The following is a 26052-nucleotide window of genomic DNA, read 5'->3' as shown; positions in this document are numbered from 1 at the left end:
GAAATCATTGTAGTACTGCAATAACAAAGTTCCTCACCTTAGCAGGAATCCATAGGAATTCCATTGCAAACTCAATCAGGGCATGGGGAACAGAACCATATGCATTTGCAAGATCAAGCCAAACTACGGCCAGATTTCTTCTCTATCTTTTCGACTCCTGGATGGTATGCCATATCATACTAGTATGTTCAAGGCATCCCGGGAAGCCTGGTATTCCTGCCTTCTGCACAGATGTGTTTACCAATCCATTTCTCTATCACAAATGAAGATATTCTTTCTGCTGGAATGCCAAACATAATCTTCCCCTCTATATTCAGGAGTGAAATTGGTCAGAACTGATTCAATGTAGTAGAATTCTCTTCCTTCAGGATGTATGCTCCTTCAGCCTCACTCCATGACAAAGGAACAACACCTTGTCTCCACACCACCTTTAACAATCTCCACAAGTATTTCCTCAACTCTTCACACTTCCTGAACATTTTATACAGCATTCCATTAGGTCCTGCCACTGAACCTGACCTTGCCTTTCTGATGAACCATTCGACTTCTGCCAGTTTGGGTTCTGACAAGTCGAACTTCACTCCTGGCTTGGTAGGCTTCACAAGCCCGGAAATGTCTAGCAAAGGAGCTTTCCGCTGTTTGTTAGAGTAAGTGCTTGCCAGGCGATTCTCAAGTTCTTGTTGAGAGATGATAAGCTGCCTGCTCTTACTTTGTTCAAACAATTTCTTTGTGAACTGGTGAGGGTTCTCAAAGAACGACTTTCTTGCCTTCTCTCTCTTTCTCTTTTTACGTTGTGACTCTGCACGACGGAGTGATGCTAACTTTAATTGAAAATGCTTTTGGAGATCAGCAAGCTCTGGCTTGTCACCCTCACTTGCTACCTTCCACCTCTGTCTCAATGATCTAAGCTCTCTCCTCAACCTACTAATCTCCTTCTGGCACCTGCTTGGTGTCTGTGTAGGCTTTGCTTTCTTCAACTCAACCAAACCAAACCGGTACTTTCCAACATTGTAAATCATATTGCCCATCACTTCCAACTTTCTCTTTGATGTTCCCCTGAGAGTGTTCTCCAACATCATACTGATATCCTCATCAAACATGCGCCAAGCCTTCTCATCTGCCATTGCTGGCCACTTGACCTTCCTCCTCTTCTCTACCTCCTCACCACTGCCATCATGCGAAGGATCTACCTGGGTACTGTGGTCTGAGACCTGACCTGGGTTATCTCTTGTCTGACCTGGAGTATGATAACTCTCTCCAGAGCGAATGGCTGTGGCTTGTGAATCAGTGGTTGAAAAGACCACATCATCTGTGCTTGGTGAAGTAATTTCATCTTCATCCAAGAATAATCACCAATAATCTGGAAAACATGTCACTCCAGTAATCCAGCTCTACCAAAATCCAGAGAGGTGCCAGATTACTGGAGTTTTATTAATCTGATGTTTGAGTAGCGTTGTAGAAGGAAAATGACCAGATATGTCCTCTTTATAAAAGGCAAGACAAATCTAATCCGGCTAATTTACCACACAATTAGTCTGTTTTAAATATCAGCAAAGTTGGATCAATAGTACTGTGAATAACCTATACACAGATGCTCAGTTTGGGTTTTTGCTGGGGCTTTTTGGCTCAGACATCCTTACAGCCTTGATCCAAATGTGGATCAGAGTTGAATTCCAAAAGTAAGATGAGATGTGGGGGGAGGGGTGGGAAGTGGAATCTTAGGAGTTACTGCTCTTGACATCAGGAACTTTTGATGAATTGTGGTACCAGGTGCCTTGGCAAAACTAAAGCCAGTGAGCATAAAAGAGAATGGCTAGTCATACCAAGGAAGGCGGTTGAGGTTGTTAGAACTTAATCAGTATTCCCACTTTATCAAGGTTACCCATTATTAAATGTAAACTCTGTTTTTCTTTCCATGTATATTGTTCGACTTCCTGAATATTTTCTACATTTTGTTTTAATTAACCATGTTACATTGGGGAACTAGGGAAATGTGCCAGGTTACTTTCTTTACCATTTTAATGTAGCCTGCAAAAAAGAAACATGATTTAAGTATTCTGCTGTTTTTAGATGTCTTTCTACTGAACTCATGAATACTAAACAATTGCTAAACCTTGAGACCTGTCTTTTTCTTTTAGTTCCTTGCTTTTCTCTATTTCTAGCATTTTTACCCTGCCCCTGTGTAATCTCCATATTGGGCCTAATGTTTTGTCTGTGTGCAGGAATTCTCCCCACATCCACTCGTGACATTTTAGTGCCACTATTCTGGAAAAACTTGTGTATTTGTATCTGGTGAGCAGTGCTATGGCGAATCGACTAATTCGTCAGGCATTCAGTTTGGATCTTGTCATTTGATATTCTATTAATGTTTTGAATTACTACAGTATTTAGAACTAGTTGGGACAATAATATCACATCAGAACTTAAGTCACTAGATTTAGACTGACTGGAAGTGTTTGGAACAGGCAACTTGTATACTTTTTTTTGCTTGTTTACACGTAATCTGCATGGTTTGATCTTCTGTACAAAATCTGAACAAAGTAATGAATTCATGCATGTGTGTGAGAGGGAGAGAATTTGTAACCAAACTCTCTGTGCCAGGATTAACTGGTCTGAGGCCAACAGAGTATCTTGATTCTTGCGTTTTATTTGTTAGATGCTGAATATTTAATGAGGATTTTATGTTTTGCGTTGTTTGAAGCAGATATTAACACATTATTCACACAGCATTTTCTTTTTCCTTTGGGATGGGTGAAAAAGGGAGCATTGTATTAAAATGATCCATGCTTTAGTGACATTCCTTGGTCATGGCATGTAACAAACGGAAGGAGATGGATTGCTAAACCCAGTTGAGTAAACTGGCAGGTTACCAGTTTAAAATGTGCTTGCTTATACAGTGGGGGGGGGGGGGAAGTCTCCTGATGTTAGATATGTTGACCAACATTGGACAGGGTGCCATGACAGCATAGTAGTTAGTGTGACACTATTACAGCTTGGGGTGTTGAAATTTGGAGTTCAGTTTGGTGCTGCCTGTAAGGAGTTTGAATGTTCTCCCCATGACCATGTGGAGTTCCTCTGGGTGCTCCGGTTTCCTCCCACAGTCCAACAACATACCATTGTAACTTGTCCTGTGACTGGACTGCGGTTAAATAGTTTAGTTGCTGGGGAGTGCAACTTGTTTGGTTGGAAGGGCCTGTTCCACACTGTATCTCTAAATAAATAACTTTGCAGCTGCAGAGACTGAAAGCATCCACAATCCCAATTCTGTTTCCTTTCATAATTGTACAAGGAATAGAAGCTCCACATGCTGCTCTGTGATTCACCAAGATCATGGTTCATCACCTCTTTGCTTCACAAGCGGTTCCTTCACCTCTAAATATCTATTGCTCTCCTGTGTTCTCTAAAAATAATCTAACTGAACCTTTAAGTATCTATTGGAGTGCTCCCCTTTCATTTTGGTTCAGAAAGGACAACCTTGCACTTTATTGAAATCCGTCTGAATATAGAACAGTAGAGCACAGGAAAAAGCACTTTCGCCCATGGTGCCAAATTAAACCATATCCCTCCATTCCTTGCATATTCATGTGTCTGTCTACATGCCTCTAAATATTGCTGGCAGCATGTTCTGGGCACCTAATGTGTTTAAAAACAAAGCTTGCTTTGCACATCTTTAATCTTACCCCCCCCCCATCTTAAAATTTGCCTCTTGAATTTGATACTTCTAGCAGGAAGACAAAGTTGTGGCAAACAGAACTGTACACAGTAATCCACATGATTTCCCACCTTTTATACTCAACATCTTGACCACTAAAGGCAAGCACACTGTTTGCCTTATTTCCTGTAGTAACTACTTGTGTTGCTGTTTTCAGCGACCCATGGACTTGTCACTCTGTCCATCAATGAGCCATGCCATTGACTGAATACTTGCCCATTACATTTCATCTATCAAAGTGCAACACATCGCACTTATGCTACCTGCCACTTCTCTGGCCTTATCTTTGACTGATCTATATCCTTTGACAACCTTCACAACGTACAACTCCACCAAGTTTTGTATTGTTAGCCATCTTTTAGCTAATCTACATTTTCATCCAAGTTATTTATTTGTATATAGCACGGATCCCCGCAGAACATCACCAGTCATCGACCTCTAGTCAGGGAACCCTCTTGTCTATAGCCAACTCATTTTTGAACCCAATCTACCAGGTCATTGTGGTCCCATTTGTCTTAATCTGTGGGTCACTCTAGCATGAAGGTCCTTACCATATTTCAAAGATATATGGGTTAGTAGTTAATTGGCACATATGTGTAATTGGCTGGCATGGGCTAGTTGGCTCAAAAGGGCCTGTCACCCTGCTGAATCTCTAAATAATAAAGTCCATCTAGACAGCATCCACTATCCCACCCCATTAATCATCTTCATAACCTCCTCAGAAAAGTCTTATTGTTTGTAAGACATGCCCTGGCCCGCGCAAAGTCATACTGACTATTTGTAATAAGACAAATATATGTAAGTCTTATTCCTAATTCTCTCCAATGGCTACCTTCCAGATGTCTGGGACCTCGCTGCTGGCAAGCAAATATATATTGTCAACTGCCAGGAAACCTCCCCTTTTTGCTGCTCTCAATAATCTGGGATAGGTCCCATCAGTCTCTGTGGACTTCATCCATCTTCGTGTCCTTCAGGAGACCCAACATTACCTTCTTCATGATATCAACAATATTGGCAGAACTCACACTTACTTCACTGTCCTGCATGTACATTTCTTCAGTGAATACTCTTGCAGCCTCACCCGTTTCCTTTGCCTCCAACTATAAATTCCCTTCATTGTCCTTGAATGGCTGTACCCTCTCCTGAGCTTCAATCTTCAGGTGTCTATGTACTTTTATAATTCTACTTATACAGCACTAATCTTTATTCCACTGGCAAAGATCAGCACGAGTCTTTTCATCATCCAAGTCAGTTATAAGTATTGAGAAGCTGATCTCACAGTACAGAAGCTTCAGGTGAAGAAAGCAAAAGATGAATTTGAAGAATGTGATTCTGATCTTTCTGTAGTGATCAGTGTTGTATTTTAAATTACTCCCCTTCATCAATCCTGATGGCTACACAGACTGTTGCTTTAGTGGTTTTATAGCCATTTAGGCAAGAAACTGGAAGACCGAGTAATCTGTGTTTTGTTCTACACAACAGCACAGATTTGAATTATTATGGTGTCTTTAGGATGTTATGGCATTCTAAACTACTGTGAATTATTTTCAAAATAATGGGTATAATGTGGCAATTAGATGCGGTAAGATGAGTGCAATTGGACGCAGCGGCCTCTCTGGGTTTAACCAGAGGTGCAGTTGCTCGTGCCTTTTCTTTCACAATCGCAAGATACTGCTGGTTATCAAGAATATCAAGTACTGCAGGTCTACCCCAATAGCAATTTGCTGGATAGCAGGCGAGCTGGACTTGTTATGCATCATGTTGCAGCTTTCTATAGGCACTGTCAGTGGCAGCGTGCAAAGGTGGTGCCTGATCCAACGGATAGTGCTGGTGACTGTTTTGGATGTTTTGATGTGATCGCAAGACCCTGTTGGACATTGGTAATGTAGAATACTGAGTCTGGTTCATTGGTGAGACTGACGGCAGGGGAGCTGTGTGGCCTCGGTTGTGGCATCGTCCAGGCCTCATTCAAGCCTCAGGGTCACCTTTTGTGACTGGCAAGGAAGGGTCAGCACTACTGGATTTTGTACTGGGTTGGAGGCCTTCTCCCATCAGTGCTGGCCTCCAGTGTTTGCTTGGTGGGAGACAAGTTGGATTACGCTTGTCTGTGGCTGCACTACATGATATAAGGAACTATTCTGGCTGTTCTTGCAGAAATGTGGCTCCAGGACAACAACCATGTACCATCATTCAGCAGCCATGACACTTGGGGACTTAAGCTATATTATTATTGAAAATAAAAACTTGTAACTTTTTTCCCATAATTACAGTGCCTCAAAAACTATTCACCCTCCCCCTTGGAAGTTTTCATGTTTTTTTCATTTTACAACATTGAATCACAATGGATTTAATTTGGCATTTTTGACTCTTGCGTGTCATAAGACCATAAGATATAGGGGCAGAAGTAGGCAATTTGGCCCAATAAGTCTACTCTGCCATTCAATCATGGGCCGATCCAATTCTTCCAGTCATCCCTGCTCCTCTACCTTCACCCCATACCCTTTGACGCCCTGGCTAATCAAGAACATATCTATCTCTGCCTTAAACGCACTTAGTGACAGCCTCCACAGGCACGCGAGGTAACAAATTCCACAGATTTACCACCTCTGACTAAAGTAATTTCTCCGCATTTCAGTTCTAAATGGACGTCCTTGAATCCTGAAGTTGTGCCTCATTTCTTAGAGTTCCCTACCATGGGAAATAACTTTTCCATACCTATTCTGTTCAGGCCTTTTAACATTCGGAATGTTTCTGTGAGTTCCCCCTCATTCTCCTGAACTCCAGGGAATACAGCCCAAGAGCTGCCAGATGTTCCGCATACAGTAACCCTTTCATTCCTGGAATTATTCTTGTGAATCTTCTCTGAACCCTCTCCAATGTCAGTATATCCTTTCTAAAATGAGGAGGCCCAAACTGCACACAATACTCCAAGTATGGTCTCACAAGTGCCTTATAGATCCTCAACATCCCATCCCTGCTCTTATATTCTATACCTCTGGAAATGAATGCCAACATTGCATTCAGCTTCTTCACAACCGACTCAACAGGAGGTTAACCTTTAGGGTATCTTGCACAAGGACTCTCAAGTCTCTTTGCATCTCTGCATTTTGAATTCTCTCCCCATCTAAATAATAGTCTGCCTGTTTATTTCTTCCACCAAAGTGCATGACCATACACTTTCCAACCTTGTATTTCGTTTGCTACTTCTTTGCCCATTCCCCTAAACTTTCTAAGTCTCTCTGCAGGCTCTCTGTTTCCTCAACAATACCTGGTCCTCCACCTATCTTTGTATCATCGGCAAATTTAGCCACAAATTCATTAATCTCATAGTCCAAATCATTGACATATATCGTAAAAAGCAGCAGTCCCAACACCGACCCCTGTGGAACTCCACTGGTAGCCGGCAGCCAGCCAGAATAGGATCTCTTGATTCCCACTCTCTGTTTTCTGCCGACCAGCCAATGCTCCACCCATGCTAGTAACTTCTCTGTAGTTTCATGGGCTCTTATCTTGCTAAGCAGCCTCATGTGCGACACCTTGTCAAAGGCCTTCTGAAAATCCAAGTACACCACATCTACTGCATCTCCTTTGTCTACCCTGCTTGTAATTTCCTCAAAGAATTGCAGTAGGTTTGTCAGGTAGGATTTTCCTTTCAGGAAAACATACTGGCTTTGGCCTATCTTGTCATGTGCCTCCAGGTACTCCGGTAATCTCATCCTTAACAATCAATTCCAATATCTTCTGAACCACTGATTTCAGGCTAACAGGTCTATAGTTTCCTTTCTGCTGCCTCCCACCCTTATTAAATAACGGAGTAACATTTGCAATTTTCCAGTCATCCAGTACAGTGCCAGAATCTATCGATTCTTGGAAGATAAATCGTTAATGCCTCCTTAACCTCACCAGCTACTTCCTTCAGAACCAGAGGGTGCATTCCATTAGGTCCAGGAGATTTATCCACCCCCAGACCACTAAGCTTCCAGAGCACCTTCTCAGTCGTAATTTTCACTGCACAAACTTCACTTTCCTGACACTCTTGAACGTCTGGTATACTGCAGACATCTTCCACTGTGAAAACTGATACAAAATACGCATTCAGTTCCTCTGTCATCTCTGCATCTCTCATTATAATATCTCTAGCCTCATTTTGTATTGGTTCTATAGGTACCCTTGACTTTTTTTTTACCCATTATATACTTAAAAAAAGCTTTTAGTATCTTCTTTGATATTAGTAGCCAGCTTCCTTTCATAATTTATCTTTTCTTTTCTGATGACCTTAAGTTTCCTTCTGCAAGTTTTTAAAAGCTTCCCAATCCTCTATCTTCCCACTAGCTTTGGCTTCCTTGTATGCTTTCTCTTTTGCTTTTACTTTGTCTCTGACTTCACTTGTCAGCCATGGTAGTGTCCTCCTTCCCTTTGAAAATTTCTTCTTATTTGGAATATATCTGTCTTGCATTTCCCTCATTTTTCACAGGAACTCCAGCCATTGCTGCTCTGCTCTCCTTCCTGCAAATGTCCCTTTCCAGTGAATTTCGGCCAGTTCCCCCTCATGCCATTGTAATTTCCTTTATTCCACTGAAATACAACACATTAGATTTTATTTTTTCCCCCTCAAATTTCAATGTGAACTTGATCATATTGTGATCACTGTTCCCTAAGGGTTCCTTAAGCTCTCTTATCACCTCCGGATTATTGTACAACACCCAATCCAGCACAGCTGATCCCCTAGTGAGCTCAACAACAAGCTGTTCTAAAAAGCCATCCTTTAGACATTCTACAGATTCTCTCTCTTGAGTTCCAGTACTGACCTGGTTTTCCCAATCCACTTTCATGTTAAAATCCCCAACGATTATCATGACATTCACTTTCTGACACACCTTTTCTATCTCCTGCTGTAATTTGTAACTCACATCCTGGCTGCTGTTTGGAGGCCTGTATACAACTGCCATTAGGGTCCTTTTACCCTTTCCATTTCTTAACTCAACCCATAGAGACTCTACACTTTCCAATCCTGTGTCATCTCTTCCTAATGATTTAATATTATTTCTTATACTCAGAGCCACACCATCCCCTCTGCCTACTAACCTGTCTTTCCGATACACCGTATATCCTTGGGTCAAAGTGAAAACACCTCTACGAAGTGATCTTAATTACAAATATAAAACACAAAATAATTGATTGCATAAATATTCAGCCCCCTTTAATATGACATACCAAATCCTCACTGGTGCAGCCAATTAGTTTCAGAAGTCACATAATTAGTTAGATCGAGATCTGTTTTTGGAGATGTGTATGCAGTCAAGGTGCTTCAGTGATTGTAGTCCAAATCACCCTGTATCTGGAAGGTCTAACTGCTGGTGAGTCAGTATCCTGGCAAAAACTACACCATAAAGACAAGAACATTCCAAACAACTCCATGAAAAGTTTTTTGAAAAGCACCAATCAGGAGATGGGTAAGAGAAAATGTTCAAGTCACTGAATATCCCTTGGAGTACAGTTAAGTCAATCTTTAAGAAATGAAAGAATATGGGACAGCTGTAAATCTGCCTAGATCAGGCCATCCTTAAAGACTGTGTGACTGTGTAAGAAGGGGACGAGTGAAGGGACACCACCAAGTGACCTATGGCAACTCTGGAGGAGTTGCAAGCTTCTGAGATGGGAGAGACTGCACGTACAACAACTGTTGCCTGGGAGCTTTACTAGTCGCAGCTTCATGAGAGAGTGGCAAAGAGAAAAGTACTATTAGAAAAACAAACTCATACGAAATCTTGGCTAGCATTTGCCAGAAGGCATGTGGGAGACCCTGAAGTCAGCTGGAAGAAGGTTCCATGATCTGATGAAACCAAAATTAAGCTTTTTGGCCATCAGACTAAATGCTCTGTTTGGTGTAAACCAAACACCATACATCTTCCAAAACACACCATCCATACCGGGAAGCATGATGGTGGCTGCATCTTGCTGTGGGGGATGCTTCACTGCAGCAGGCCCTGGAAGGCTTGTGAAGGTAGAGGGTAAAATGATTGCAGCAAAATACAGCGAAATCCTGGAGGAAAACCTGACGTATTCTGCAAGAGAAATGTGACTTCGGAGAAGATTTGTTTACCAGCAAGACAATTAACCCAAACATAAAGCCAAAGCTACACAGGAATGGCTTAAAAACAACAATGTCCTGGAGTGGCCAAGTTAGAGTCCAGACCTCAATCCAATTGAGAACTTGTGGTTGGATTTAAAGGTTTGTGCACTCATGATCCCCATGCAATCTTAGAACTTGAGCAGTTTTGTAAAGAAGAATGGGGGGAAAAAACTACATTGTTCAGATGTGCAAAGCTGCTAGAGACCTGTTCACATAGACTCAAGGCTGTAATTGCTGCCAAAGATGCATTTACTAAATACCGACTTGAAAGGGGTGAATACTTATGCAATCAATTATTTTGTGTTTGATGTTTGTAATTAATTTAGATCACTTGGTGAGATCTGTTTTTGCTTTGACATGAAAGTGTTTTTAAGTTGATCAGTGTCAAAAAAGCCAAATTAAATCCACTGTGATTTGGTGTTGTAAAACAATAAAACTTCCAAGGGGAGTGAATACTTTCTATAGGCACGGTGTGTATGTGCTCTGTGTGTTGGGGTTTAGTTCTGTGTTTTGTACCCTGGACCCCAGAAGAATGCTGTTTCATTGGCTGTATTCATATGTATGGTTGAATGGCAACTAAACTTGAAATTGAACTGGTTGATTGTCCCTTTGGTACTACTGGCTGTTCCCAAAATGGAAATTTAAAAGTTTGATCCCCTGCATTGCTCTAGCTAAAGAATAGACCACTGTACCATATCCAGGCTGGAACTCTAATGAGAATTAGATTAAGATTCAAAAGCATTCAATTTTGGATTTTTCTCTTCACAGATTGTTCCATGTCAGTATCTTTTGCAACCTGTGAAAAATGATGATCGACACCTCTATTCCCAGCACCTTAAATCACTGGCATTTTCTGTGTTCACGCAATGTCGGAGATCCTTACCACCTTCCACGTATGTCAAAGCACTGACTGGCTTTGGCCCAGGACTGGCCTTAGACAGCACCTTAAAGAGTCCTGATGTAAGTAATGTGCTTGACGATCTTACAAATATGTTCTTCATTGTACATACCAAGGGAGTTTGTTGCAATTCTGGGTAGCTCCAGGGGCAATACTATTGTTGGTACAACAATAACTTTGTTATTGGTCCTCAACTCTAAATTAAGTGTGTTGCTCTTATTCTCAATTCTTGCACCAGGCTGCAAGAAATGGATGAGTTAGATTTTTTCACTGGGCCAGATTGGCATGTACCCAATTAAACTTGATGCCTGGCTTAACATCTGTTGATTTTGGTAAATACATTCTGTGTGTCCGAAACAAATTGGATTTTCTGCTGTACAAATATACACTTTGGGATCAGAAGTAAACCATTTGGCCACTCAAGCTCACTCTGCCATTTAATATGGTCATAGCTCATCTGTTTGTATCCTTAGCTCCACATTCCTCTCTACCTTTGCTAGCCTTTCTCCTTGCTAACCAAATATCTACTCACATCTTACTTTAAAATATTCGAAGACGATGCGGCCATTACTCCATAAAGGTAGAAAGTTCCAAGGACTTTAAACCCTCAGAGAGAAAATGTTTTTCCTCCATTCTATAGGGAATGGGAAACCCATTGTTTTTAAACAATGACCCTACAACCTTTGAGGCGTAGGTTATTAGGTTCTGAGGATTCGTCAAGCTTTAGCCCCAATAATTTTATGAGAATTATTTTTTTACTAATTTTTTTCCTTCAGTGTCTCTCCATGCCCCTCTCCACCCTGTCTGTCTGCTCTTCCTTTGCAAAGACAAAACTAAAGTGTGTTTAATTCTTCCATTTCTTTGTTCCCAATTATAATTTCTTTGATATCTGGTTGTAAAGTTAAAAGTACCTTCCTTAACACATATATAATGAGATAAAGGTGGCAGACAAGCCATGATTGCATGGAAAAGAGTGGGAACTTAGATCCAGGGTTTTCTGCCGTTAACTTGTTCCTGAATTTGAGCACAGTGGGTATTTTGATAGTCCTGACTTGTAGATGGATATACGAAGTCCCCAAGCACGTTAACAATAACCATTACTGGTGCCATCACCCTTGCTGGAGGGAGGATGTGGAGATCAAGTAAGTAGGTGTCAGCTTAACTGACAGCACTTACAGCTGGCTTCATTTTCAGGCTTTCTGGATAATGGTGATTCCACATATCATTTCTATCACAAAAAAATGTCGAAGATAATTAGCTCAGTGGCACCAAGGCAGTTCTGCAATGATCTGGTGTCTTGGACTGAGGCCATTGTGTAGTTCTACTGCGATGACCTGGTACTGTTCAAGTTTAATCTAGGACCTATTGTGAATTTTTCACTCAGGAGTAGGATACTTGCACTGTACAGCAAATAACTAAAACCAAAACTGCCTTCCTTATGCTGTTAGGAATTGGGATGACTCCAGAAATAAGTATTATACACAAGATTGATGTAGAGCTCGGGGCCTCTGCTTTATATTTGTGGTACAATAAAGAGGTGCACTTAATCACTAAGCTATTTGTGTAGTTGAGATATTTAAAACACAAGCTAATTCTGAACCTGCCTGTTTTTCCCTACAGAGGCCGGAATATTTGCGCATTTATAGCCCACCATTTATTTTGGCTCCCGTGAAGGATAAGCAGACTGAGCTGGGGGAGACGTTTGGAGAAGCTAGCCAGAAGTACAATGTGCTTTTTGTTGGATATTGCTTGTCACATGACCAGAGGTGGCTGCTTGGAACATGTACAGATCTGTATGGAGAGCTGTTGGAAACCTGCGTCATTAATATAGATGTACCAAACAGGTTTGTAGACTTTTGGAAAATATCAAAATACGGACTAATTCATGCTGTCTAGTCAGTAGTCAGTCTGGTGGCCTAGACTGGTGGTGGTACTTTCCATTCAGTATTCTTGTAGCGAGGCATTGGAAATTATCCCAAGTACAAGATAAGCTTTTTGGGAATATACTGATTAACCACTCCTATTAAGAATTGAGAAGCTGTGTGGCCTTGCCTCAGCTTTGGACGTAAGAGTTGACTTGCGACACTCTTGATGTTAATGAGGTTTTTTTTCGAGGAAGTTTTTGCATGTGATCCAATGGGAAATTCAGAATTAGTCCTTTTTATGATGTCTGTTACTGTTGCACGCATATAGTACTGCCTGAAGGATGGTAATTTAGAGTTCTCTTTGTGTAACAACCTGTCTGATCATTTCATGACTCAATTTATTGATTGGATTGCTTTAGAATTCTGCTTTGGCTCCTGTTTTATTATAAGATTTTTATGTAATCTGTTTTCCCCTCCCACTCAAACTAAGTGCTAGGAAATTTCTTGAGCTACGTAAGGGCTTAGCTAGTAGGCGTCATTACTCTTTTCATGGGTCCAATTCAAAGTTCTGTGTAGTTTGCTCAAGCAGACAGTCTTTGAGCTTTATCGGTAAACGTTAAGAGTGTTTGGTCTTGGATGGTATAGAAACCAAGCCTGACTGTAACTTTGCGTGAGGTTTTGGATGTTTTTCCCAATGCAGACCAATAATCCAAGATCGACCAACTCCCTACAAGAAGTGAACCGATTTTGTATGTCTCAGCCACTTACCCCCTGGATCCTTGGGTGGTGGACTGAGCACATTTGCTCGGTACTCAATTTAATTGCATGGTGGTACTACTAATATTACTACATCAACTCAGGCTTAGGGGGCCGACGTCGGGCACAATGACGGACTCTCCACTTCTCCCTGTCCCTCATCAGTGTGTTCAGTTCATCTGCACCGCCATCTTCTAGGAGCATGTTGACCATAGTCTCGGGAGGGCTCCCAGGTTCATCCTCCCATGCTTGGGCCCCCATATGATGACTAGGCTGGGGGCTGGTAGCTCGGGGTGGCATAGACAGTGCCCCGCTAGTTGCAGTCTTCTCGCCTCGATTTTGGTAGTGATCTCTTTATGTTGTTACTTATATTTTCAAGAGAAAAGGATTTTGGTAAATCAGTTTTACTCAGTTAAAGTAGTGATTTGTTTTATTTGACAGGGCTCGCAGGCGGAAAGGTTCACCCAGGAGAATGGGTCTGCAAAAGCTCTGGGACTGGTGTTTGGGTATTATGCAGATGACATCACTTCCTTGGAGAGTTGTCATTGGGCGCCTTGGGAGAATAGGACATGGAGAGTTGAAAGGTAAAATAAATCAGAGTAAATCTGTCATGCAAGCAGGCACATTGCATATTTGTTTTGCAATTTTCTTTTTCTATCAAATGATTCTCATTCTTGGATGTATTGATTCCAGATGTGAACCGTGACTAATAGGAATCATTGTCATTATATATACACACATGAAACGGCCCTGTATTTTCTTAAAGAATATTTGCTCACAACATTGGGTGATATGCTATTTTATAAGATTAATGTTGTAATCATGTGATTTAGCTTTTTTTCCCCTTATTGTAGGGATATGGGTTAGGCAGAGTTCAGTTGTTTGTGAGGGAACCATACGAATTGAAAGGTACTTTAAATACCATAAGACCATAAGACATAGGAGCAGAATTAGGCCATCTGGCCCATTGAGTCTGCTCCGCCATTCAATCATGGCTGATCCTTTTTTTAATTTCCTCCTCAACCCCAGTTCCCGACCTTCTCCCCATAACCTTTGATGCTATGTCCAATCAAGAACCTATCAGTCTCTGCCTTAAATACACCCAACAACCTGGGCTCCACAGCTGAATGTGGCAATAAATTCCACAAATTCACTACCCTTTGGCTAAAGAAATTTCAATGCATCTCTGTTTTGAAAGGGCACCCCTCTATCCTGAGGCTGTGCCCTCTTGTCCCAGACTCTCCCACCATGGGAAACATCCTTTCCACATCTACTCTGTCTAGGCCTTTCAATATTTGAAAGGTTTCAATGAGATCCCCCCTCATTCTTCTGAAATCCAGCAAGTGCAGACCTAGAGCCATCGAACATTTCTTGTATGATAACCCTTTCATTCCTGGAATCATCCTTGTGAACCCCCTCTGGACCCCCTCCAATGCCAGCACATCTTTTCTAAGATGAGAGGCTGAAAGCTGTTCACAATACTCAATGTGAGGCCTCACTGGTGCCTTATGGAGCCTCAGCATCATATCCTTGCTCTTGTATTCTCGACCTCTTGAAATAAATGCTAACATGGCATTTGCCTTCCTCACCACCAACTCAGACCTGCAAGTTAACCTTCAGCATGTTCTGCACAAGGACTCCCAAGTCCCTCTGCATCTCAGATTCCTGGATTTTTTCTCTGTTTAGAAAATAGTCTGCACATTTATTTCTACTATCAAAGTACATGACCATGCATTTTCCAACATTGTATCTAATTTGCCACTTTCTTGCCTATTCTCCTAATCTAAGTCCTTCTGCATCCTACCTGTTTCCTCAACACTACCTGCCCCTCCACCAAATACCAATGTAATAATGCTATTTTAATATTTATGGCTGACCCTAATAAAAATGTGTGTGTGAATATATAGAATACATTGTTCCTGGATGTTAATTCATAAGTTGTGCCTAAAGAGGGAGGAAATTTTCATCAGTTGCCTTAAAACTTGTCTAGTATTTAGAAACTGGCATCATTTTTGAAATTTGAATTTACATAAATTGATATCACTCAGATGACCTACTTATGAAGGCAAAAACATAATTTTATTAGCTCTACTGTAACCTACAGGATACTGATCATATGTTCTTATCAGTGAAATATCGAAGGTTATTGTCATACCAAGCAGCATTACAGGAACATAGCATTCAGAATTAAAGCATATTTTACACAATTTTAACAAAAGAAAAGAAACAGTTAAAGCCCACTTTAATGCGTAAAGTGATCAGAGTGGTCATAGTGTTGCTGAACCCTCGTGTTTAGGGTTTTGCAGGTGGTTGAATGGAAGTCACTGTTCTTAAACCTAGTTGTGTGCAACTTCAAGCTTCTGTACCTCCTGTCCAATGATAGCTGCAAAAAGATAGCATGACTTGGGTGGTGACTTCGATGGATGTTCTTTACTTGAGGCATCACCTCGTGTAGACACTACCAATTTAGATACTGGTTATCAGAATACCATATCAGTGATGAACTTGAAAGAGTGTAGCCAAAATGATTGCAACTTTTGTATGAAGCTCCACTCTTTTACTTTTAAAGTTCAAAGTTATTTTTTTATCAGAGTACAGACCTGTCATCACATACAGCGGTGCTATAGAGTTTGTGAACCCTGTAGGATTTTCTCCATTTCTACATAAATATGACCTAAAATGTGATCAGATCTTCATGCAAGTCCTTAAACTAGATAGAGAACTCATTTAAATAAATAACAAAAACATATTTGTTTATTTATTGAGAAAATGATTCATTATTACATGTATTTGTTGGAAAAAGTATATGAACCTTTGCTTTCAGTACCTGGTGTGACCTGCTTGGACAGCAATAACTTCAACCAAACGTTTCCAGTAACTGTTTATCAGCCCTGCACATCAGCTTGGAGGAGTTTTAGGCCACTTCTCCTTGCAAAACTGCTTCAACTCTGGGATGTTGGGGGGCATCCTTTTGTGAACTGCTTGCTTTAGGTCCTTCCACAACATCTCTGTAGGATTAAGGTCAGGACTTTGACTTGGCAATTCTGGAACACTAATTTTCTTCTTTTTAAACCATTCTGTTGTTGATTTATTCTTGTTTTTTGGCTCATTGTCTTGTTGCATTATCCAACTTATATTAAACTTCTGGTGATGCACTGCTACACTAAAATACTCCTGTAAAATGTCTTGATAAAATTTTGAATTCATTGTTCCCTCAAGCTGTCCAGGCCCTGAGGCAGCAAAGCAGCCCCAAACCATCATGTATCAGTGTGGATGGGGTTTTGATGTTGGTGTGTAGTGCCCTTTTCCCTCCAAACATAGCAATGTGCATTTCTGCCAAAACGTTCAATTTTTGTCTCATCTGTCCACAGAACGTGGTCCCAGAAGTGCTGCAGAGCATTCAGGTGGACTTTTGCAAACTTACGATGTGCAGCAAATATTTATTTATTTATTTGGAAAACAGTTGTTCGTCTGTGGTGTCCTTCCACGAACACCATTCTTGTTCAGTGTTTTTCTTATAGTGGGCACATGAACAGAGACTTCAAGTTCTAGAAATTTCTGCAGGTCTTTTATTTCTACCCTTGGGTTCTTTTTCACCTCCTTCAGCATTGCACCTTTGCAGGATGCCCACTCCTAGGGAGAATAGCAACAGTACTGAGTTTCCTCCATTTGTAGATAATTTCTCTTACTGTGGACTGATGAACACTCAGGTCATTTGAAATGCATTTTGTAGCCTTTTCCAACTTGATGCATCTCCACAATGCTAAGGTTCTCCCCCATTTCACGTACATCCGCTCTCACTCCATCCTCCCACCACCCCACTAGGAATAGGGTTCCCCTGGTCCTCACCTACCACCCCACCAGCCTCCGGGTCCAACATATTATTCTCCGTAACTTCCGCCACCTCCAACGGGATCCCACCACTAAGCACATCTTTCCCTCCCCCCCTCTCTCTGCATTCCGCAGGGATCGCTCCCTACACAACTCCCTTGTCCATTCGTCCCCCCCATCCCTCCCCACTGATCTCCCTCCTGGCACTTATCCGTGTAAGCGGAACAAGTGCTACACATGCCCTGACACTTCCTCCCTTACCACCATTCAGGGCCCCAAACAGTCCTTCCAGGTGAGGCATCACTTCACCTGTGAGTCGACTGGGGTGATATACTGCGTCCGGTGCTCCCAATGTGGCCTTTTATATATTGGTGAGACCCGACGCAGACTGGGAGACCGCTTTGCTGAACATCTACGCTCTGTCCGCCAGAGAAAGCAGGATCTCCCAGTGGCCACACATTTTAATTCCACATCCCATTCCTATTCTGACATGTCTATCCACGGCCTCCTCTACTGTAAAGATGAAGCCACACTCAGGTTGGAGGAACAACACCTTATATTCCGTCTGGGTAGCCTCCAACCTGATGGCATGAACATTGACTTCTCTAACTTCCGCTAAGGCCCCACCTCCCCCTCGTACCCCATCTGTTACTCATTTTTATGCACACATTCTTTCTCTCACTCTCCTCTTTCTCCCTCTGTCCCTCTGAATATACCTCTTGCCCATCCTCTGGGTCACCCCCCCCCCCGTCTTTCTTCCCGGACCTCCTGTCCCATGATCCTCTCGTATCCCCTTTTGCCTATCACCTGTCCAGCTCTCGGCTCCATCCCTCCCCCTCCTGTCTTCTCCTATCATTTTGCATCTCCCCCTCCCCCTCCAGCTTTCAAATCCCTTACTCACTCTTCCTTCAGTTAGTCCTGACGAAGGGTCTCGGCCTGAAACGTCGACTGCGCCTCTTCCTATAGATGCTGCTTGGCCTGCTGCGTTCACCAGCAACTTTGATGTGTGTTGCTTGAATTTCCAGCATCTGCAGAATTCCTGTTGTTAAAGTTCTCTGAATGTTGTTTTGATCAAGGCTGGTGCATATAAAGAAATCTTTCTTGAGAAGGGCAGGCTCTCTCAGTAACCTGATTTTGTGTGCCTTTTTTTATAGGGCAGGGCACCTCTACAACCCACACCTTCAATCTTATCTCATTGATTGGAACACCCAACTCCAAATAGCTTCTATAGAAGGCATTATTCCAGAGTTCACATACTTTTTCCAACAAATACATGTAATATTGGATCATTTTTCTCAATAAATAAATGAACAAGTATTATGTTTTTAGTGTTATTTATTTATCTTCGTTTAGTTTTAGGATGTACGTGAAGATCTGATCAAGTTTGAGGTCACAATTATGCAGAAATGGAGAAAATTCTATAGGGTTCACAGCTTACTAGCACCACTGTACAACTCTGAGATTCTTTTTCTGTGGGCATACTTAACAAATCTATAGAACAGGAACTGTAAACTGTGCAAATGCAGATATAAATAAATAGCATTAAATGACGAGCATGAAATAAGAATATAATAGAGTCCTCAAACGAGTGTTGCTGTTCCCTTTTGATCAAGAGTCTGATGGTTGAGAGGTAGTAACTGTTCTTGAATCTACTGGTGGAAGTCCTGAGGCACCTGTACCTCCTTCCTGATGGCAGCAGCGAGGAAACAGCATGGCCAAGGTGGTGAAGATCTTTGATGAATGCTGCTTTTCTATGGCAACGTCTCCTGTAGATGTTCTCAATGGTTGGGAGGGTTTTACTGTACAGTCGTGATGTACTGGGCCGAATCCACTTCTTTTTGTATGATTTTCTGTTCAAAGGCATTGGTGTTCCCATACCAGGCTGTAATGCAGCCAGTCAGCACACTTTCCACCACACTTCTATAGAAGTTGGTCAAGAATTTCGAAGACATGCCAAATCTCCGCAGACTCCTGAGGATGTCGTGCTTTCTTTGCGATTGTATTTATATGATGGTCCAGGACGGGTCCTTTGAGATGGTGACACCCAAGAATTTAAAGCTCTCCACCTCTGATCCTCCGATGATTACTGGCTCGTGGACCTTTAGTTTTCCTTTCCTGAAGTCTATAATCAGTTCCTTGGTCTTACTGACATTGAGTGAGAGATCTTCAGTCTCCTTCCTGTATGCTGATTCACCGCCCCCTTCGATACAGCCAACAACAGTGGTGTCATCAGCAAACTTGCACATGGTATTGAAGGTGTATGTAGCCATACAGTTAGAGGTGTAAAGTGAATAGAGCAGGGGGCTAAGTACACATCCCTGTGGTGCTCCTGTGCTGAGGAGATTGTGGAGGAGATGCTTTTGTTAATCTAAACTGACTGGGGCCTACAAGTGAGGAAATCCAGGATCCAATTGCACAAAGGGTTATTGAGTCCCAGGTCTTGGAGTTTAATTTTGAGGGGATGATGGTGTTAAATGCTGAGTTGTAGTCGATAAAGAGCATCCAGATGTTCCAGCGTTGTGTGAAGAGCCAACAAGATAGCATCTGCTGTAGACCTGTTGCTTTGGTAGTTGCCATTCAGACAGGAGCTGATATGCTTCAACTCCAGCCTCTGAGAATGCCTTCATATTTGCAGTGTGTTAGTAAAAATGAAAAGCTGAAAATTCATACAAAAAATTTGTGAGTTTGGTATTCTGCCTCATTAAATTATCTCTGTTCACATGAAGGCATTTACATTCAAATGACAAGGAACTTGCATCTAAAATGAAGCAAAAAAATCTGAAAATATCCGACAGGTCGCGCAGCATCCCTGGAGAAACAGAGTTAACATCTCAGATTGATGACTTTTCATCAAATCTGTTGTGAAAATTCATCAATCTGAACTCATCACAGGTGCTTCCTGCCCCTTAAGCATTTTCTAGCATTTTTTTTTGTTTTTAGTTTAGACTTCCTGGATCTATAGCGTTTTGTTTTCAAATGAATCACAGTATTTGGAACTGCATCCATTCTTGTTTTTGCTGTTGCTTATAAATAAAAATTTGAGCAAGGGCTGGTTGATTGTAACTGGGAACAGGAACTCCTTATTTTTATTACTTCTCTGCCACATTATGTACTATAAGCTGAGCAGGACCATGCTGGATCCTGAATTTGCTCAACATGATCTCCACTGATTAAATTTATTTTCAGGGATCTTGATGTGACACACCTTTTACGGTTTACAGGAGATTTGGATGTATTCAAATACAGGTTAATATCTACAATTATATCCCAGCTTTAATTTGGTTTATAGTATTCTACTCTTTTTGTCTGGTTTGTGGTTCCAATATGAAACTCTAGGCTGACATTCTAATGTAGTTGAGTGTGCCTACTTTTAAATGAAACATTCAACTACATAGATCGAAAGTAGAGGTCATGCTAGTGTTGTAGCATTTAGTTCACATTATTGAAAGAGGTTACAGTCATTGCTACATAATTGTTTTGTTGGAAAAATGCCATATTTCCTACAATACAACAATGACTATACTTCAGGAAAAACTTCATTAACTATAAGGCAACGGGATGTCCTTGAAAGACACAGTTTCATGTTTATTTTTGCTTTTGCATGGAACAGAGAAAGGAATGTCATGTAAACCTGAAATATTATCAGTATTTAAGATGTTGGAAAAGACTTGTAGCTTGGGTTGAGGATGTTGTTGTTGAGTGGCTCGCCGAGCTGGTTTGTTAGCAAGACATTTCATTACCCAGCTAGGCAACATCATCAGCGCAACTTCAAATGAAATGTTGGTGATCTACATTGTTCGTCTTTTATATGTCCTGTGATTTGTCCGTTTGTGTGTTTTTATGGATATGTGTGCCATTTCTATTCGATACCGTTTATATACCGTTGATGGGCTTGGCCCAAGATAGTGATATTGGTCCAGTGGAATTGATGTGCTTCGCTGTCACAGTGTATAGATACAAGGGAAAGTTGATCATGACAGTTTACAGCCAGTTGGTGTTCATGTACCCTTGTTGATAGCTTCTTACCAGTCTGTCCAATATAATGCTTGTTGCATGGAATTTTATATATAGTATTTGTTCTGTGCATCATTGGTGGGGAGTCTTTTATTCTTGATAGACATTGGCGTGGTGTGGCTGTAGGTTTGTGTGCTACTGTGTTGTCAAATATCTATACATTGTGACAGCGAAGCACATCAATTCTACTGGACCAATGTCACTATCCTCGGCCAAGCCTATCAACAACAAGCCCGAGAATTCTTAGAGGCTTTGTTCTCCACACGGAATTCTATCAGCAAGCACATCGAAATGAACCTAGTTTGCATCCCACTTCAGCGTCAAGTCGTCAGTCCAGAGTCAAGAGCCAATTCATACCTGATTACTTGTGTCAATCAATGAGGGCAACGTTAATCCTACATAATGGTCAACTAACCCAGCCCGGACAACAATGATCGGCTATTCGGATTTTAACGAGCCAATCACGGATTATATAATTGATAACCAATAGAAGTGGCAGATACACACAGACACACACACCCCACCCCTCACCCCACAGGACACATAAAAGAGAAACAATGTAGATCACCAACATTTCATTCGAAGTTGCACTGATGATGTTACCTAGCTGGGTCATGAAACATCTGCAAGCTAACAAGCCAGCTCGGTGAGCCACTCAGCAACAACATATCAGTTTCTTTAGTAACTTTCGGGCTATTATGCAATTCTGTGGAATAAATATACATTCAAAATGATGGAGAAAACAACAGGAAAAAATATTCTTTGATCTCCGGTGTAGATTTGTCTTTCATGTCAGTCTTTGTTTTCTGCAGACTGGAGTTGCTTGCTTGGTCGTCGCACTTTGCAGTCCCTCAGCCGGCACCTAAAGGACACGTGTAAGATGTGCGGTATTTCTGCAGCTGATTCTCCAAGCATCCTTAGTGCTTGCTTGGTTGCCATGGAGCCACAGGGATCGTTTGTGATCATGCCTGGTAAGAATTGTTCACAATATATTGAAGTATGAATGTATTCTTAATGATCAGTTTGCAGATGTTAAGTGGTGTGTAAGTGATGTTGATGTAATTTTATATAGGTATGATTTGTGATTAACCTGCTGAAGAATCTAAATAGAACCTGTCCTTTCATGCAACACACATCAAAGTTGCTGGTGAACGCAGCAGGCCGGGCAGCATCTCTAGGAAGAGGTACAGTCGACGTTTCAGGCCAAGACCCTTTGTCAGGACTAACTGAAGGAAGAGTTAGTAAGAGATTTGAGAGGGGGAGGGGGAGATCCAAAATGATAGGAGAAGACAGGAGGGGGAGGGATGGAGCCAAGAGCTGGACAGGTGATTGGCAAAAGGGATATGAGAGGATCATGGGACAGGAGGTCCGGGGAGAAAGACGGGGGTGGGGTGGAACCAGAGGATGGGCAAGGGGTAAGGTCAGAGGGACAGAGGGAGAACGGATGGGGTACGAGGGGGAGGTGGGGCATTAGCGGAAGTTAGAGAAGTCAATGTTCATGCCATCAGGTTGGAGGCTACCCAGACGGAATATAAGGTGTTGTTCCTCCAACCTGAGTGTGGCTTCATCTTTACAGTAGACGAGGCCGTGGATAGACATGTCAGAATGGGAATGGGATGTGGAATTAAAATGTGTGGCCACTGGGAGATCCTGCTTTCTCTGGCGGACAGAGCGTAGGTGTTCAGCAAAGTGGTCTCCCAGTCTGCGTCGGGTCTCGCCAATATATAGAAGGCCACATCGGGAGCACCGGACGCAGTATATCACCCCAGCTGACTCACAGGTGAAGTGTCGCCTCACCTGGAAGGACTGTTTGGGGCCCTGAATGGTGGTAAGGGAGGAAGTGTAAGGGCATGTGTAGCACTTGTTCCGCTTACTTGGGTCTTTTTATTTTTTAGGCTTTGGTGTTGTCTCTTTAGGGAGTATAAGATTTGTGGTTGGTTAAACCTGACTACAGCAGTGATGAGGGTAATTATAGATTGAAAGGGTGGTTGAGTGTTCAATATGGAAACATACAGTCTTGGTCTTTTGGAGGGTTGTTGGATTACTGGAGTAAATAGCACTAATTTAAAAAGAGATTGAAGATCAGCTTTGTCACACATACATCAAAACATAACGTGTCATTTTCATCAGTGATTAATCCAGTCCAAGGGCATATTTGGATCAGCCTACAGGTGTTGCCCCACTTCCAGCACCAACATAAGCATGACCACAACTTCCTAACCCCAACATCTTCAATCCTGTAGTGTGAAACGGTGGTGTTTGCTAATGATTACACAATATTTAATTCCATTGTAAGTCTGAAAATGAAACAGTCTCTGCCTACCTGCAACAAGACCCAAGCATTTCAAGTCTGAGCTGTTAAGCAGCAAGTCACATTCATGGCACTGCAGTGATGGTCAATGGCTTTCTCTAAAACTTCAGTGTTTTATCACCTATCCATTATCTTCATTGACAATACCGTTACTGACTCTCTTCCCATCAAGATCGTGTGTGTCATTATTGACCAGAAATTCAGCTGGATAATAATAGGACTTGCGGACATCAGTGCAAAGCAGAGGGGAATTATTTTGTGGTGGATATCTTCCCAACACAGTGCAAAGGCTTTCATCCATTTGCAAGTCACAAGTCAGAAGTGTAATAAAATACTTCTTACTCAGAGGAGGGCAGCTCAAAAAATGCCCAAAATGCTTTTATTGCTAGAGTGGGACAAATTTAAAGGTGATGTGAGGGGCAGGTTATTTACACAGAGTGATAGGTGCTTGAAATAAGTTCCCAGTGGAAGCAGAATTTCGGAGTTTAAGGTCTTTTAGATAGGCACATGAATATGGAGGGATATGGATGATACACAGGAGGTAGACACTTGTTTTAAGTTGGCATCAAGATCAGCACAACTCCATCCAGGAGAAGGCAGTCCACTGAATTGATATTCTCTTCACCACTCTAAATTTTCAATGAACTTCATCGCTGCTGCACTGTGGATGCAATGTGTACTGTTTATAAAATGCACTACAGTTAGTCGGTCCTATTCTCAACTATTGCATCCTCTACCTGGAGGACAAGAGCAGTTGGTATTGAGATGCAGTGAAAAGCTTGTCTTGCATACTGTTCATACAGTACACTGAAGCAGAACAATAAAAGAATGCAGAATAAAGTGTAACAGCTACAGAGAAAGTGTAGTGCAAGTAAACAGTAAGATGCAAAATTATAATGAGGTAGATTGTGAGGTGAAAAGTCCATCTTAACATACTAGGGAACCATTCAGTAGTTTTGTAATAGTGGGGTAGAAGTTGTACTTGAGACTTGATTGCATTTACCCCTACAAGTGATTTCTCATCCTGACTGAGGAATGTTCCTTCAAAGTTGTTGGGCCTAAATCCATTAGAAAGGAATTGAAAAGATGTTTGAGATTAAGAAGGATTGAAGGGTTAACTTCCAAAGATCTGGCACAGCCAAACACCTTTGTATGATTACCAAATTTTGCAGCTGGAATATGTCTGCAGGGTAGTTAATCCAGTGTACTGTTGCCTAAGTTAATCAATTACAGGTTTAAGGTAATAGGAACCTGAGGGGCAATTTTTTCCACCCAGAGAGGGGCAAATGTATGGAATGAACTGCAGAGAAAGTGGTACATTAACAACATTTAAAAGGCACTAGGACATGTACATGGCCAGGAAAGGTCTACAGGGATATGTGTCAAACCCAAGCAAATGAAACTCACTGAGGTGGGAATCCTGGTCAATATGGGCCACTTGGGCTGAAGGGCCGGTGTCCATGCCCTGTGTGTGTAGAGAGAGAGAGAGATCTACATTTACCTCAGCACTATTAGATTATTGATGGAAGTATGACTGCATTAATAGTGCATAAATAATCCATGGATACAGTTGGATGAATTTCTTCACCATTTGTGAGCAATTGCATTTCCATATGTCCTGCTTCTATGTGTTTGTTTGGATCAATTATAGAGTGGCACTAAAGCAACTGAGTGAATAACAGGAGGTTCCAGTGACCACACTCCTATTAAGGAGTGAGAATATGAAAGAGCCAATAATCTAAATTTATTATGTACTATAAATATGTTGGAGAAATAACTAGTATTATAGAACACAGCTTGTTGTCAAAACATTTCAATATTGTTTCCCAAATTAATTTTTGAAATGCAGTGACTATTAATGGAATCAGACTTTATAATTATCTGGGATGCTGGAATGACCTGACTGGCATTTTTTTTGATGGTTAGGGATGAATGTTGACCAGGGCAGAAGGAGAATTCACTACTCTTTCAAATGGCACCACAGAATTTTCAAAGTTATTTATGGTACATTAACATGAGTGCATAATTTGCTAGTTGTTAAGTATTTTTAGCCTGGGTAATTAAAACCAGGGGTTCAAGAAGTATTTCAAGTCTCCGACTTGAACATATTACCAGTGTCTGCAAGCTATCAGGAAATCACATTTTTCTTTTTTGAAGTGCTGTTATGAATCAAATGAATTAATTCATTCCATCAAAAAAGTGAAAGATAATTAGAACTGAAGGTCAGTCCTTATCCTGAAGCCGTTAGGAATAATATTACTAACTGCTGAAACTTAACAGGGAATCTTAACTTTCAAATGTTGATTTAAGAAACGATGGATGTTTTCTGTTTCTGTAGACTCTGTGTCCGTGGGATCAGTGTTTGGCCGTGGCACATCTCTCAACATGCAGACATCACAGCTGAGCACACCGCAGGATACGTCGTGCACACACATTCTGGTGTTCCCCACTTCGGCGATGGTGCAGGTGCAAACTGGGAACTACGAAATAAATGTCGGTTAGTGCTGCCTGTCTGTGCATTAGCAGGTTTTT

At 41.6% G+C, this 26052-nt stretch overlaps 1 protein-coding gene across 2 annotated transcripts in view; it reads left to right on the top strand.

The window, feature by feature from the left end:
* med13a (mediator complex subunit 13a) overlaps window positions 1-26052 on the top strand; it is a 184177-nt gene that overhangs the window by 142694 nt on the left and 15431 nt on the right. For both annotated transcript variants that reach the window (XM_063031090.1, XM_063031089.1), the window contains exons 23-27: window positions 10614-10805; window positions 12364-12587; window positions 13806-13948; window positions 22022-22180; window positions 25859-26017. In XM_063031090.1, the coding sequence (XP_062887160.1) occupies window positions 10614-10805; window positions 12364-12587; window positions 13806-13948; window positions 22022-22180; window positions 25859-26017 (877 nt within the window). The remainder of the gene's footprint in view (window positions 1-10613; window positions 10806-12363; window positions 12588-13805; window positions 13949-22021; window positions 22181-25858; window positions 26018-26052) is intronic.

Source organism: Mobula hypostoma, chromosome 23 (assembly GCF_963921235.1).
Source record: "Mobula hypostoma chromosome 23, sMobHyp1.1, whole genome shotgun sequence".
Lineage (NCBI taxonomy): Eukaryota > Metazoa > Chordata > Chondrichthyes > Myliobatiformes > Myliobatidae > Mobula > Mobula hypostoma.
The sequence above is the reverse complement of the archived record's forward strand: the minus strand, read 5'-3'. Positions and strand labels throughout refer to the sequence as shown.